Here is a 14,480-nt window from a genome sequence, read left to right as displayed (position 1 = left end):
CCCTGCTCCACATCAGGGCCTTTCTACGAAAAAAGCATTTCCTTGCTTCGTATAGTGTGAGTAAATGGATGCAGAAGAGAACAGAAAAGCACTTCCTTCTGCCTCCCCCTTTCACCATCCTAGTTACTTTTAATTAGTCCTCTATGCTCTCTCTCTCCCTCCCTCCCCCTCCCCCTTCTCTCTCATCCTACTGAACTACTAAACCCCATTGGCATGCAGAGAACTCTCTCAGCCCATGTTTCTTATGGATTATCTGATGTCTCTTGCTTGAACCTGCTTTTCTAGAGCCATCCTGAGGGCATAAACATGACATGAGCTCTGTGGCGCAGGGAAGCAGGACTCACATCAATGGCCTGCTGAAGAACCCTAGATCTTCAGAACTACTTGGCAGCCTCTCAGTTACAAGATGGACTTAGAAATGCTTAAATGCAAAATCCTAATCAAGTTTAAGTTTTCTTTTCTTTGCCTTCTGATTTCTAAGGGTTATGAGTCTTTTAGGCCTCCAAGATTTATCTGGGCAACCAAGGGTGATATGAGGCTTATGTTTAGGCAATCTCCTGCCTTATTCACAGAATTTCACAAGGGATCCAGACTATGTCATCTCCCATTTGTAACCTGGCTGTGTTTTCTCACTGCTTCTTCCATCTTTTTTCTTCCCACAAAAATAAAATAAAATCCATTGAGATGGGAAAGACTGAATAGCTGCCCAATGCCTTTTGGTAGTGCTAGGAACCACTCCAAGGGAGCAACTTATTTTAAATTGAAAGGTAATATTCTCAGGACTGTTAACATCAGTGAATCATTTCCCTACTGACCCAGTTTCTGCCATCCTCAGAACTTTGCCAAGGCATTGCCTCCTGTTACTTAATAAGCACTATCCTTGAGAGTATGGACAATTCTTGACTACATTCCTTCAACTGGAGTGGAGAGTTTGGGATAATGCCCTTGTCATGGATCTACTTATGATCCCATTTTCACCAAGCTGTGAAGGTCTGTGATGACCTATCTCCCCTGCTGCTCCCAAATATAAAGGATCTAATCTACTGTCTGTGGAAGATTCCACTGTGCTGTCAATGTGTGAAATTTATCGTTCTAAAAAAGCCCTCATGCCCCTGCTTATCTTATCCTTTGTTTTCTGCTACCACCAGCCATTCATGGTATAATCCCTTATTTCCCTTATTTCCCTCATTCAGTAACTGGATTAGGCTATAGGAATGAGACAGGCCAGGAGATTTATTTTAAAGTTAAACCAAATATAATAGAATTCATTGAAAACTTAGATGCAAGAGAAAATAAATTACTTTGGAAGTTAGATGTTACAACTAGAAGGAGTTCTTTAGTGCTTGCTTTAAAATGTCCCTGTATCTTTAAGGAAGTATCAGTCTCCCTAAATTAGTTAGTTCACTTCCCTAATTAATCCTATTGTCTAATTGCCCATATGCTAATGTCTCCCCACTTTGCACTCAGATTGTCTCAGAGGTTGAAGTCTGAAGTCTTCCTTCTGGTCAGGGCCTGACTGGTAAAGATACAGAATAGAAGAGGTCTTTCAGTTGATGCTCCCTAAAGACTCACAGCTTCCCAAGTTCAACTGTTTGAAGCTGACATTTCTGGCTTCTCCTCCCTTGTAGGACATGCTACAGAAGTCTTCCTCTCTCTGCAGACCTGCTCAGCTTCTGCCTTCTGTGACTTCAGTTCTGTTGTCCTCTTTCTGCTTCCTTCCTTTGGGCAGCTACTGCTTTCAGCTACGCTGTTGTCCCATCTGACTTTGCACCTCTGGCTTTGTCTTTGGTTCTTCTTCCCAACTCACTTGACCCTAGCACTCCCAACTTCAGAACAACTCTGACAGGACTAGCCTTTATTCCCTCTAGCCAGATCACTCCATCCAATCACATGTCACACTCTCGCAATGTGACAGTCCTTTGGCCTATACTTAAGAGCCAATGGGTAGAGATAGGTCAAGAAGCAAACTTTCTTTTAATGCCTGACCTCCCCCACCCCCACTTTTTTTGCTTCCACTGTCCAATATAAAAGCAGTGGACTTCTACTGTCTAAATGACATAACTGTAAACCTCCTCAAGGCAATTCTATTTTCATAGCAATTATATCAGCTCTGCTGTTTCTTGGAAGTATGCCAACTGTAAGCCACACATGCAGTATATCTTTTAATGTAGGCTAGAGGCAAGATGTCAACATTTTTACTTCAGACCTTTAACTATTTGTATACCACATGACTTAATCTCACAGCAAACCTACCATAATTTACACATTTATTTAACCTTCTCAACCAGTAAATATTTTACCTCATGGTTCTACTGATTCTTCACAAGCCTTTTTTGTCAGTTCTATATAGAAGTGACAGATACTTGATACTTAGGGCTGCTCTGTACAGTAAGCATGTATTTGGGGTATCAATCATGGGAATGGCAGAGCTCAAGGGAACAAGAGTCTAGAAGATTCTTCCGTTTCCATTTGCTGCAAGATGTAATAGGCACACTTACATACAGCTCTCCTTCACTCATGGTGCTCACACCACCACCTAATACAGCCCTGGGTGCTTCTATATTACTTCCTTCAAGCCTCCCAATAGAACCTTGTTTAAGTAGCAATTGCAGGGAGGGTGTGCACGTGTGGTACAGCATGAGAAGATGTTGACCAGACCTTGTCAGGAGCAAAGACCTGTGGACTTCTTGTCGGGCTGTTGTTATTTTTTGGATTTCAGTATCCTGGCCCCTTTCCTGTGGCTTGCAAACTTATGTGGTGGCTATTAGCAGCAGAGTTAACAGCCGAATAATATGCCTTTTTGCTTGGAAGTAAGCCCCACTAAATTGAATGTGGTTTAATCCCAAGAGAGTGTGCACAGGATTACGGGGTAAGTGTCTAGTGTTGCAATCCTTAGCACATGTAGTTGGGAGCAATTTAGATGAAACCATTGTGAGATAACCTCCTAGTAACAAAAGATTAGGTTCTGGCTGCAGTTTTCTCACTGATATAATTTCCTCTTTGGTGCAGGGGCACTGGCCAATATCAAGTCTGCTTTAAGTTGTGTTTGGTCTCATTCTAGCTCTGGTGTTCTCAGGGACTTTTGTTTCTGGCCTCACAAAACTAAAGTAACCCCTCTTAAAGGAACTGCTTTATTTCAAATTTGTTCTTGGTTTTTGTTTTGCTTTTAGTAAGGAGCAGATATCCGGCCTTGCTTGTTATGGAAAAATGTTGAGGAACATAACTTACATTTTTTCTGACCTCTGTTTTCCATGCCTTTGCTCTTGTGTTGCACTCTTGCCAAAATATCCACATTCTCTGAACGCCCCAGTCTAATGTGATCTAATTCGTATTCACATTGACTATGAAAATTGGATCTGGAATGTGGGGTTTGGGAGCAGAGAAACATCCCATGGTACAGCATTATGCTTTTCACAATCAGGGGCAGTACAGGTTGTCAGGAAATACTCTTTGGGTGGTGCATAAATGTTGCTTCCTGGGAAGATCTGATAATGATGTCCTTTCTCCTGTTATGGTGTCACTGTTGTTTATTCCATGAACACCCCCCCCCCCAAAAAAAAACTCTGCAAAGGGAACAGACCCTCCATCACTTGAAATGCCTTGTGAATAAGTAAAATGTCAGTGGTAGTGGAGCTTCAGGCAGACTAAAAAGTCAAAGTGCAACTGGTGTGAGAACTTTGAAAAGCACTTTTTCCATTTTCCAGTCACCTTGGCTTGTTTGAAAATCTCACCATGTGGGATGCAGCAGAAGTTAGCCCTGTCTTGGCTTTCCTAAAAGCCAACCCTTTTCCTTGTGCCTTTATTTATCTCCTGCCCTTTGCTTCTATGTTTGTATATCTTCTGCCATGCTGAACTTTGTACTTTCTCCTTTCTGCTCATCAACCTGTTGTGCACGGTTTTTTACTTGTCAGCCCACAGAACCTTTTGGCACCCCCCCTCCTTTCATGTGAGTCCAGTACATGTGCACTACCAAAGCTAAGACAGTGTTTTCTGGGAGGTCTATGCCCCCCCATGCATTATTTTAGATGTGTTACTGTAACAGGAATGCTTAAGTGGATGTTACAGCACTCTTCCTGCCACCCTGTGGTTGTTGTAGGTTTATGTATTTCTGATTTATATGTCTGAATTTGCAGACACTAACTTGGGAGTCCCAACCTGGGGACTATTCTCCTGAACTCCCTCTAAATTCATGAGCGAGGGAAGGGTCTCTCTCATTTTGATGATCAGAAAACAGGGCAATCAAGTGTAAATCCCCTTCATCCAGAGGAGTATTGTGGGAGCCCATCTTTCATCAAAGGGCAATCGAAGGCTGGTGTAAGGGGGAAATGTTCACGGAAAGAAAAAGAAGCAAGGCCTTTGAGGTCACAGCTGTTCCATAGCTTTGTCCCTCCCTATCCCATCCCCATTGTAAATCCAGGTTTATCAGAAATTTCCCCCCTCTGCTGTTTTTGTTGTGCTCCTGGCATCCTGCACTGCCCAAGATGGAAGCAGGGGCTGGTCTAGTGCCTAGGGTTGGAATAAATGCGAGTTAGTTCCACTCGGTGATCCTGAACTGCTGGCAGGAGCGGGAGACACAGGCGCTTTCTATTTAAAGCACAGCACAGAGGGCAGGTTATAAAAAGGAAATCTGCTCTGCGGACAGCAGCCGAGGGAGAGGGAAACAGACTCGGCAGGAGTGGGGAGGTGTCGCTGCTTGGGCCTCCCTCCCCCACTGCTCTTCTTTGTTGGTGGCATGGCAGAGGAATAAACTCCTGGGATCTTTCTACTCCTGCTCCCCACCCCAGCCCAGTATCTGGGAGGTGGGGGTCCTCCATGAATGGTTAGAGCGCCTCCTAAACATAACCTGAATAAACCGTGTGCTGCTCTTGGGCAAGTGACATTCTGGGAGGGATTCACAGAAGCACCGTATATCAAAGACGGGGCAGTAGTTCCTTTCCGCACATCATTATCAGTGTTGTGGTCTGCAGCGCCTTTTGAGTTCTGGACTTCAGCTGCAGATACATGCAAAAGAGCTTACCTTGCAAGTGCAATTGGGTAACGGATCTAGAGTTTTCATGGAGACGTGCAGACCATTATTCCAGCTGCTCTTTAAATCCAGGAGCAGCAGCCAGGATATCTGTTCTCTAGAGGAACAGAGGACATCCCAGCTGCCCCTCCTGGCTTAAAGGGCCAGGAAAGACACTCACTCTTTCCAGCTCTGAACGAGGCTGAGCATTTCATGGGCAATTGCCCCAAACAAATGGCATGTTGCACCTCTGAAATAAAGCCTGGGGAGGTAATGCCAAATGAAGCCTGGCAAGAATTGGGGCTCCCTAGGCCCCTGAAAATCCCTTATGGGTCTTTGAGAGTCTCTGAACATAGCCTAAGAGGCCTTTTAAATGAAAATGGTACTTAGCTGTGGTTGTAATCTAAAAAGGCCACCTGTAGTTTCCCCCCAGGATTCTGCTCACTTGCAAGCTCCTTTCAGAATTAGTTCTGGATTTCACTTTCTCTTTGTACCTGCTGAATACTGGGGAGTTGCCTACTTTTTCTGTGGTGGTTGTAGAGGTATCTTGAGAAGACTCTCTAGCATGACTATCTGCCTTGGAAAATGGATTGTCTTGATTCTTACTTCATGTGTGTGTGTGTGTGTGTGTGTGTGTGTACACACATATGGCTTGCTAGTAATGAAGTAGTTTGGGGTGCAGAAGGTGCCCCTAAACTGCCTTTGTTCATCTGCCCCATTTAGCAACTTTTAACAGATTGACCTCTGGCCTGTCAGAGTATGGAATTGGGAGCTTGAGGATTTTGTGTAGTCAGTGGCCAGCATGGTCAGTCCCAGGCCAGGCTTTTACTGTCTCAAGAGAGACCAACTCTGTCAATAGGGCCTTGAGTCAGAGGCTGCCTGTGCTGTCTTTGTAGGTGGGCCTGACTGGGCCCTGTTGACTTGGTACTCCACTTTCTTCCAACTACAAGAGGGGCCCCTATGTAGATCTCTGCAGATATGAGGTCTTCCTCCCTGCTCTGATAATGCCATGTTTGTTTGTTTTTAAAAAGAAAAGAAAATGAAAATATGTATGTGTATATGGCACGTACTGTTTAATAGATATGAGACTGAATTAATCCTGGGGTGGGCATTAGATAAGCTGGTGTATACTAAATGTGAGTGTGTGAGAGAGAAGTTTTATGACTACTGTTGCATAGCTGCAGTTTGCATGAGAGCTGTCATGTCAAGAACTCTGTCCATTTCTTTTTGATGGAGCAAATTTCTAGTTTACAAGATTACAGAAGTAAGTTTATCAGGTTCATTTCTGCTAAATGGGTTGTAAACAAAATGTTTAGCAGATCAGACAGACACTACAGCTTTTTCAGTCAGCTTAGATGGCCATCTGATTTTGCTGTTGTTACTATAGTACTACTTCATACTATACTACGCTATGTACTATAGTACTACATAATAAAATAAGTGTTTTAGAAATAACAATGCCAATAATATCATGGAGAAAACTGGACAGGCAAAGTGAGGCTCCTGGTTTCAATTGTTTGCATGAATTCGTAATACCCACTTTTCCAAGTCTTTCAACAAAATAAACAATGTCACAGTTTAAAATAACAGCCTCAAATAGTTCAACTTAAGTCTCACAGAATGTAGCAACTTGATCCAGGTTTGCTGGAATGCCAACGTGTATATAGTTTGTAAAAGTAGCCCCAACACAAAGGGTTAGCTCAGATCTCCAACTCCTGTTCTGAGTTGCCTTCCTTTCTCTCTTTCAGACCATCTGCATAGCCTCCACTGTGAACATCATGGCCATAGTGCAGACCCTGCCTGTCTCCATTGAATCTGCCTCTGAAGGGGCTGCCCAGCTCCACAACAGTGCCTGCCCATCCCCCACAGCCATGGGCAGTGTCAGCAGCCTCATCTCAGGCCGGCCTTGCCATAAGGCCACCACTGAGTTTGGCCCTTTCCGACTGCCCGGTGGAGCTGGCTCCCAAGAGGCCCTGTGCCATGGGCATGCCGCCAAGAAGAACAGCTATGCCTACGCAAGCGAAGAGGACTGGGCCGAAGCCGTGTCTCCCATCAGCCCCTGCAGTGACGCAGAGGATTTGCAGGATGACAGGCCCCGGGTTGGCACCATCCGTGGACCACCGCCCAAGTTGGTGCCTGTCTCGGGGAAACTTGAGAAGGTAAAAAGAGGTCATATTTGGGCAAAACAAGCTGGGCTGTTTGTCCATGTAAACAAGGGGTATTGAGTCTCTTTCAGGCCAAAGGCCCATTCCATTTTGAGAACCTCTCAGGGTACGCATTCCAGTGGTAGGAGGGGCAAAGGCTAAAGGGATTAGGCCAAAATACAACTCTTTCCCCCCCTCCCCACATGTTTTAGCTTAAAACTTAAAATGACACCGAAGCCAAGAAACAACTAAATGATTCATGGTGGAAGGAAATTGGGTTTGGCCCAGGGGGAGGGTGTGCGGCCATCTCGGAAACCCTGGAGGGACATATTTGGCTCCCAGGTTTGAGGTTCTCGACCCCTGATCTAGACGTCAAATATTATCTTAGTCCACCGATGGTTCACTACCTCCCATTGCTCAGCTCTTTGGCAATCCTACCACCGATTGAATTTAGGGCTGAGCAAAAATGACCTCCCAAAATTCTCCATGCTGTTTATAGGGGGAAGGAATGGGGGGCGGGGATAGGGTTTTCACTGGATATTCTTGGGGGCAAAAATCTCTGAGAAATTTTCAGCTTACTTGATGTTGAATGAAACTTCTTTTGTTAGTTGATATTAGAGAATGAGGGAAGCCTGGACTTAAGAGAGGAGGACAGGAAGGAGCAGGGCCATTGCTTCTTTCAATAATATTAAAATAGTATTAAACAATAATACAATTGGACTCACAGTTGCACCTGAAGTTCTCCACCCCATTCATGGGGAGTGAACACGGGAAGGCCATTTTGCCTCATGTTTTCCAGGGAAGGACAGAAATTCTCTAGCAGTTCAGGAAGAGCTCAAAAAAGAATGTTTTAAAGTCAATCATAAAATTCTCTTCTGAGAAAGTTCTTAGTACTGAAATTGCACTCTGAAAGCAAGCAGTCTGCCTTCTCAGAATTAGTCAATCTCCCTCTTCTCCCCCCACAGGGTGTGTGCCAAAGTAAAACTGCGGGAGGGTGTCCCACTCAATCACCCCAACTGAAGGACGCTCCTGGTTGCCTTTAACTCTGTTAGCTATGTAATAGCACCACAGGGTTCTTTCTAGCCTGAGAAAGTGTTGTCGCAGTGGGGAAACAGGGAGGAGCTTAGTTCCCAGATGAACACCCAAAAGATCCTCTCTGAGCCTGATTGAGGATAAAGAAGCCCCCGTTTCTTTACCTGTGAAATGTAGAGATTGTGTCTGCCCAAAGCAGGGGTGGCCAACCTATACCCTTAGGGCTGCATGCAGCCCTCAAACTAATTTCATGCGGCCCTCTGCATGCAATCTGTTCAGATCTCTGGCAGAAAAAGAGAGAAAAGGGGCTATTTTGGCTCTGGCCCTGTGCACTGCTGACATGCAGCCTCCGACAAAAAACGTTTCCTACCTCTAGGCCAAGGTTTATCAAAGGTGGGATGAGAGGAAAGGGTTTCCTATCTGTTGGTTGTGCTTTCGGTGTCAAGATCTGCTCTTGCAAATTTGTGCCATTCTTTCCCAGAACATGGAGAAGACACTAATCCGCCCGACAGCCTTCAAGCCAGTCATGCCCAAGAACCGCAATCTCCCGCTGCAGAGCCACTTGGCGCTGCGACCTGGTACCTCGGTGCTCTCTGAGAGCCAAGCTAGCCTGGCCCAGCTCCTTGGTGGCACCCCCGCAGGCAGTGCTGAGAAGCACAACTCCCTGAGCTGCCGCACCAGCTCCCACTCGGGAACCATGTCAGACTCTGGGCGCAACTCCCTCTCAAGTCTGCCCACATACAGTACTGGCTGCAGCCAGCAGATGGAGCCAGTCAACATCTCCATGGGCCACATCAACCTTGACAGCCACGGCAGCAGCAGTTCCCGGGGTCTCACCGGCCCGTCGAACTCAGACAGTGGGCGGTCGTCGTCAAGCAAGAGCACGGGATCCCTGAGCGGCCGCGGGCATCATTCCTCGGACAGCGGCTCCTGTGGGGGGCGCTCCCCAGTGCACAGTGGTGCTGAGGAAGCCCTCCTTGTTCATGAGCTGGAGGAGAAGCTGCGGGAGCGTGACGCTGAGCTGCAGCATCTGAGAGAGAGCTTGGATGAGAATGAAGTGGCCATATGCCAGGTAAGCAACCACGGGGTGCCCATGTGCTGCTCCAAATGTGGGAAGTTTTGATAGAGCAGGGCAAGCCACTGTGATTCTCATGAGAGGAGGATTTTGTTTGTTTAGTTTTGTTTTAAGACTGCTTCTACTATGCAGCTGTCCTTATTGGTGCTTGGGAGAGGGCGGACTGTCGCTATAGATTCTGGTCCTTATGGGGATTTCTGGATTTCTGTGGCGCCTCCAGCTCAGCTTGCATTTGTGAGCCAAGCTGAAGGTTTCTTCCCAAAATCCAGGAAGATTATCAGGTTTTTTTATTTGCATAAAGAGAAATTTGCATAATTAGTTCAAATTATGTTTAACATTTGCATGAATTATGGTCAAAATTTGCGCAAATCGTGGTCGAAATTTGCACAAATTATGGTCAAAATTTGCGCAAATTGTGGTTGAAATTTTGCAGATTATGCAAATTGCAGTTACAATTTGTTATTTACAATTTTTTTTTTTTACACAAATACATCCCCCTCCCTTAAAAATCCATGAACTGCCCTGACTCAGTGTAGTGAACTGAAGTCCAGGGAGCCTGAGCTGGTGAAAGCTTGGTGAGCTCCCCCTCCCAGGGGATTCCTCCAACATCTCTAGGACAGTTTCACTGGGTAGCTTTCATGCAGCAGCTGGTGTAGGGTAGAAGCTGAAAGGTTTTTATCCAATAACATACAACACATCTGAGCTCCTGTTGGGCCCATGAAGGCTGAAGGCAATGTCTCCCTGGCTCCCCTACCTATCCCAAGATGAAGTGTGTTGTCTTTGTTGAGTAGGGTGAGAGCGCTGCACGTTGGGAGCTGCAGCCCTTGTGGCAGCATAATTTTGTTCTCCTTGTTGAAGCAGGCCATTCCATTCTTGGAAATTTCCATGCTCTGGATCTCGCAAGTTCTGTCATTGTTTGCCTTTCCTGCTGTCTTATTTAAAAACAAGTAATCATTGCAGATTATATAAAGCTAACAAAAGAGGATTGTTGCATCACCATCCAAATGTTTCCATTCTTTCAACTTGCACTTTCTTCAAGATAATAACCTATTCCTGGAACCTAGCTTACCCTTTTGTTAGAGTCTAGATGATTTAGCAATAGTCTTGGGTAGCCACAAGTTGCTATTATTGGAATCTTCATGCCGAGACCCAGTGTAGCAGGTTCTGTATGCTGGTATCCCCAGCCATGCTGACTGATGAATCCGTTACTGTTCATAGAACATAAGAAGAGCCCTGGTGGATCAGGCCACTCAGATAGGCCCTATCTAGTCTCGCATGCTGTTTTGCACAGTGATCAACCAGACGCCTCTGGGAAGACTCACAAGCAATATTTGAGCACAACTGCCTTCTCCTGTTTGTGTTCCCCAGCAACTGGTATACAGAGGCATGCTACCTCGGAGAGTGGAAATAATAGATCACCATCATCATGGTGGCCGTCACCACATCCTGTGGAAATAAATTCCAGAGTTTAACTTTGCGCTATGCGAAGAAGTGCTTCCTTTTGTTTGTCCTGAATCGCCCACTATTCGTCTTCATCAGATGACACTTGGTTCTAGTGTTATGAGGGAGAAAAACCTCTCCCTATTCACTTCCTCCACAACATGCATAATTTTATACACCTCTATTGAGTCCCTTCTTACTCGTTTCCCCCCCCCCCTTTTCCTAATCTAAAGAGCCCCAAACATTGTAACCTTTCCTTATTTGGGAATCGCTGCAGCCCCTTATAATTTGGGTTGCTCTTTTTCTGCACCTTGTCTGTTTTGCTCGCTTCCTCCATATTTTCCAGCTGCTCATCTCCTTCCCCATCCCCAACAAGTTCTGTGGCCTTTTCAGAAATAACTTCTTAGCCTCCCCTTTCTGCTTTAGCATCCTCTGCCCAGCCTCTCCAGCTTGTATCCTTTTCTTCCTCCAAACTCTGGGATGCAAAATCCTGGGGAAAAGAGCAGAAAGCTGTGAGGTTTGCAGGACAGTGGAGTTACCTTTCCAGCTCCAGCTGCTTTCTTATGTGCAGCAACAGATAGGGAACATTTTCTCTCCCCAGAAGGCAGAAGGGACAAATCTATTGCAAACCCTCTGGGGCAGCCTTCCCCATCCTAGTGCCTTCTGGATGTGTTGGACTGCAACTCCCAGCATGCTGGCTGGGGATGCTGGAAGTTGTAGTCTGTCCCATTTGGAGGGCACTAGGTTGTGGGAGACTGCTTTGGGGCAGCGCCCACACCAGCCTAGTTTGTCCAGGGGTTGGGTGTCCATCAGGAGCCAGCTGCACCGTGGCAATTGTGTACCAGGCTTCAGCCCTTCTGGTTCCCAACAGGTGCTTTTTCCCCCCCACTTGCCCTTCCTTTCAGGTGTACGAGGAAAAGCAAAGGCGCTGCGAGGAGGAGATGGAGGAGCTGCGGCAGGGCTACAGCGCCAAGCTGCAGCAGTCGGTGCAGAAGGCCCAGCGCAGCCAGCAGGTGCTGCAGCTCCAAATCTTCCAGCTGCAGCAGGAGAAGAAGAAGTTGCAGGAGGATTTTGCCCAGCTGCTGGCCGAGCGTGAGCTGTTGGAGAAACGCTGCGCCTCCTTCGAACGGGAGCACACGGAGCTGGGGCCCCGGTTGGAGGAGACCAAATGGGAGGTGAGCTGGGGGAAGGGGAAGCGGGACTTGGGTCGTGACATCCTGCCCAGGGTTTGGAAAACCACATGGCCACGAGGCCTGCACCACCAACACAGCAAAACCTCCACCCGAGATTCTGGAGATTCCCCCTCCCCACCCCTTTGCTTCTTTCCCCTTCATAGTATTTCCCCTTATACCTGCCCTTTGTCCGTGTACAGGAGCTGCCCCCTTCCCGAGGGCTCAACTGGATGGCAGTCTAGAGCAGCTGTCCCCGACCTACCGTTCTCTAGATGTTTTGGACTTCAACTTTCAGCATTCCTGACCACTTCCCATGCTGTCTGGGGCTGATGGGAGCTGACGTTCAACACATCTGGAGGGCGCCAAGTTGGGAAAAGCTGTTCTAGAGGGCTGAAGTGTTTTTTTCAATGGGGTCTTGGAAATAATCTCTGCCAGCCTTTGTTAGGCCTCTTGCAAATCTTCAAAACATGCACACTTTGGGACACTGTTCTGGTACCACTAAGAAGACATCAGGGAGAAGTTCTTGGGTTCTTGGATGCTCTTTCAACTTCATCCACCCCTGTAGTCCCAGTGGAGGCTGGTGGATAAGATGTTAGTAGGGTGGTGAGTCCACTCTGGAATTCAGTCAGAATTGGTCAGGACTCTAAAGCAGCTATGCAAGGTGTGGAAGAGGTTGCCCGCAGAGCACCTTGGATAACTCCTTTAGAGTTCTGACTGGTTCTGAATGAAACCTGGTGTGGATTCACTGCCTCACTGACATCCGAGCCACCAGCCCCTACTGCCTGGTCCCCGAATGTGCTTATGAGTAGTGATCCCACTGGCAGTAGTTCGGCAGTCACTCTTTTCTCTTGAGCTGGTGGCCACCAGCAGGCCCACCCTGCCACTACTATTGTGCCACTGATTTGTGCTGAATTACGAATGGATGTTTCTGGGATCTTCTCGGCCAGCTGATGCATCTGTTTCTCTCCCTCCAGGTGTGCCAGAAGTCAGGTGAGATCTCGCTACTAAAACAGCAGCTGAAGGAGTCGCAGTCGGAGGTGGCTCAGCGGGGCAACGAGCTGGTGCTACTACGGGCCCAGTTGAGGGATGCACGGGCTGAGATGCAGGCAAATGAAGAGCAGGCGCTGGGCTTGCAGGAGGTGGCTCGCACCAAGGCGTTGGAGCTAGAGGTGTGTGCCAATGAGCTGGCCAGGCGCAAGAGCGAGGCGGAGCTGCTGCGCGAGAAAGTGGGGCGGCTGGAGCGCGAGTTGGACGGACTGCGCAGTGCAAGTGGGGAACTCTGCCCCCTGCTGGCCGAGTGCGATGAGGCAAAAGCCCAGCGGCAGGCAGCGGATACCCTGCAGGGCTTCCGCGCCCAGGCTGAGCGGCTGCGCACGGAGCTGCTGTGTGAGCGCCGCCGCGGCGAGGAGCAGCGGGAGGCTTTCCACGCCGAGCGCATCACTTGGCAGGGCGAAAAGGACAGGGTCATCCGCTACCAGAAGCAGCTGCAGCATAACTATATCCAGATGTACCGGCACAATCGTGACTTGGAATGCCAGCTGCGCCACCTCAGCTTCGAACTTGAGGCCCGAGACATGGATGAGTACGAGATGCACGGGGGCGAAGGCATCTGCTTTGAGGAGATTGCCGCTACTGAAATCTGAACGTGCCCCGTGGAAGCCTTTGCGAGGGGGCCACCCGGCCACAAAGGGATGCTGGCCGCTGAGATTGGCGCATGCTCACCAGGGACTCCCATGTGACTTCAGGAGTTGAGAAAGGAGTGAACCTGGGAACAGTGGTGGAGGGAGTTACCTTCTGTAAAGCACAGCCATGAATCCCAGGGGGTAGCACTTGTTCCGTCACTTAACATGGCCGGGGTTCCGATATGAGGACTCTCCCCCCTACACCCCACCAGCTCAGCAGATTTCACTGCCATTGAGATTAGATTGGGGTCTGAAGCTGGGGCTTTCTCCTAAAGGGTGTAAGGAGCGGATTAAGGCTTTTCACCTGTGCTTTCCAGACCTGCCTTGGAGAAAGGAGAGGCCACCCTCTCTAAACTTTTCCTTTGGAAAGCAGCAGCAGCAGCAGCAGCAGCCACCTTTGTTCTGCCTGCTTTGGGATGCGGCTCTTGGAGGCTGTTGCCATCCAGGTCCCAGTGCTACTTGGCTTCCAGCAAGAGGCTGGCTGTGGTGAAAAATGGGCCCCGCTGAGGATGCGCTGTGGGCAGGAGGGTGAAGGGGTGTTGCTGTTCATGCTCTCTTCCTCCCTTACCTCTATGAAGTGACCCAATTGCCCCCCAGGTGCCAATCGCTGGAAATTAGGCTGAGGTGGCTGTGTTAACAGCCTATTAGCTGCTGATCCACTTAGTTCAATTACCGTCGCCTGTTTTTAGGCTGTCTGCAGAAGCTTTTTTTTTTTTTAAACAGGATACTCTTCTCTGACCTTTCGGCCGGGTCCTGCGCTGTGTGCACTATGCATTAAGCACATCTTTTCTTAAAGGAGCACTCACACAATCAGAATTCTGTGCCAAGAAAAGCTGAACTCTGTAACCCTTAAAAGTTGGGCATATGAATCAAATGTGCATATATTTGCTTATTTTGCATCATTAATACTGCTCTCAAGAGTCCCGAAGG

The 14,480-nt window shown here is 47.7% G+C and overlaps 1 protein-coding gene across 4 annotated transcripts in view; it reads left to right on the top strand.

Annotated features, from left to right (window-relative positions):
- The window catches only part of LZTS2 (leucine zipper tumor suppressor 2), a 67,009-nt gene extending 52,739 nt beyond the window's left edge, over positions 1–14,270 (top strand). For all 4 annotated transcript variants that reach the window (XM_063132563.1, XM_063132561.1, XM_063132562.1 and 1 more), the window contains 4 exons: positions 6,754–7,164; positions 8,663–9,253; positions 11,602–11,871; positions 12,843–14,270. In XM_063132563.1, the coding sequence (XP_062988633.1) occupies positions 6,784–7,164; positions 8,663–9,253; positions 11,602–11,871; positions 12,843–13,511 (1,911 nt within the window). In that variant the 5' untranslated portion in view covers positions 6,754–6,783 and the 3' untranslated portion in view covers positions 13,512–14,270. The remainder of the gene's footprint in view (positions 1–6,753; positions 7,165–8,662; positions 9,254–11,601; positions 11,872–12,842) is intronic.
- Positions 14,271–14,480: the final 210 nt, after the last annotated feature.

The sequence above is a fragment of the Elgaria multicarinata genome, chromosome 8 (genome assembly GCF_023053635.1).
Source record: "Elgaria multicarinata webbii isolate HBS135686 ecotype San Diego chromosome 8, rElgMul1.1.pri, whole genome shotgun sequence".
Classification (NCBI taxonomy): Eukaryota; Metazoa; Chordata; class Lepidosauria; order Squamata; family Anguidae; genus Elgaria; species Elgaria multicarinata.
Note: the sequence above shows the minus strand (reverse complement) of the source record. Positions and strands in the feature narration are given on the sequence as shown.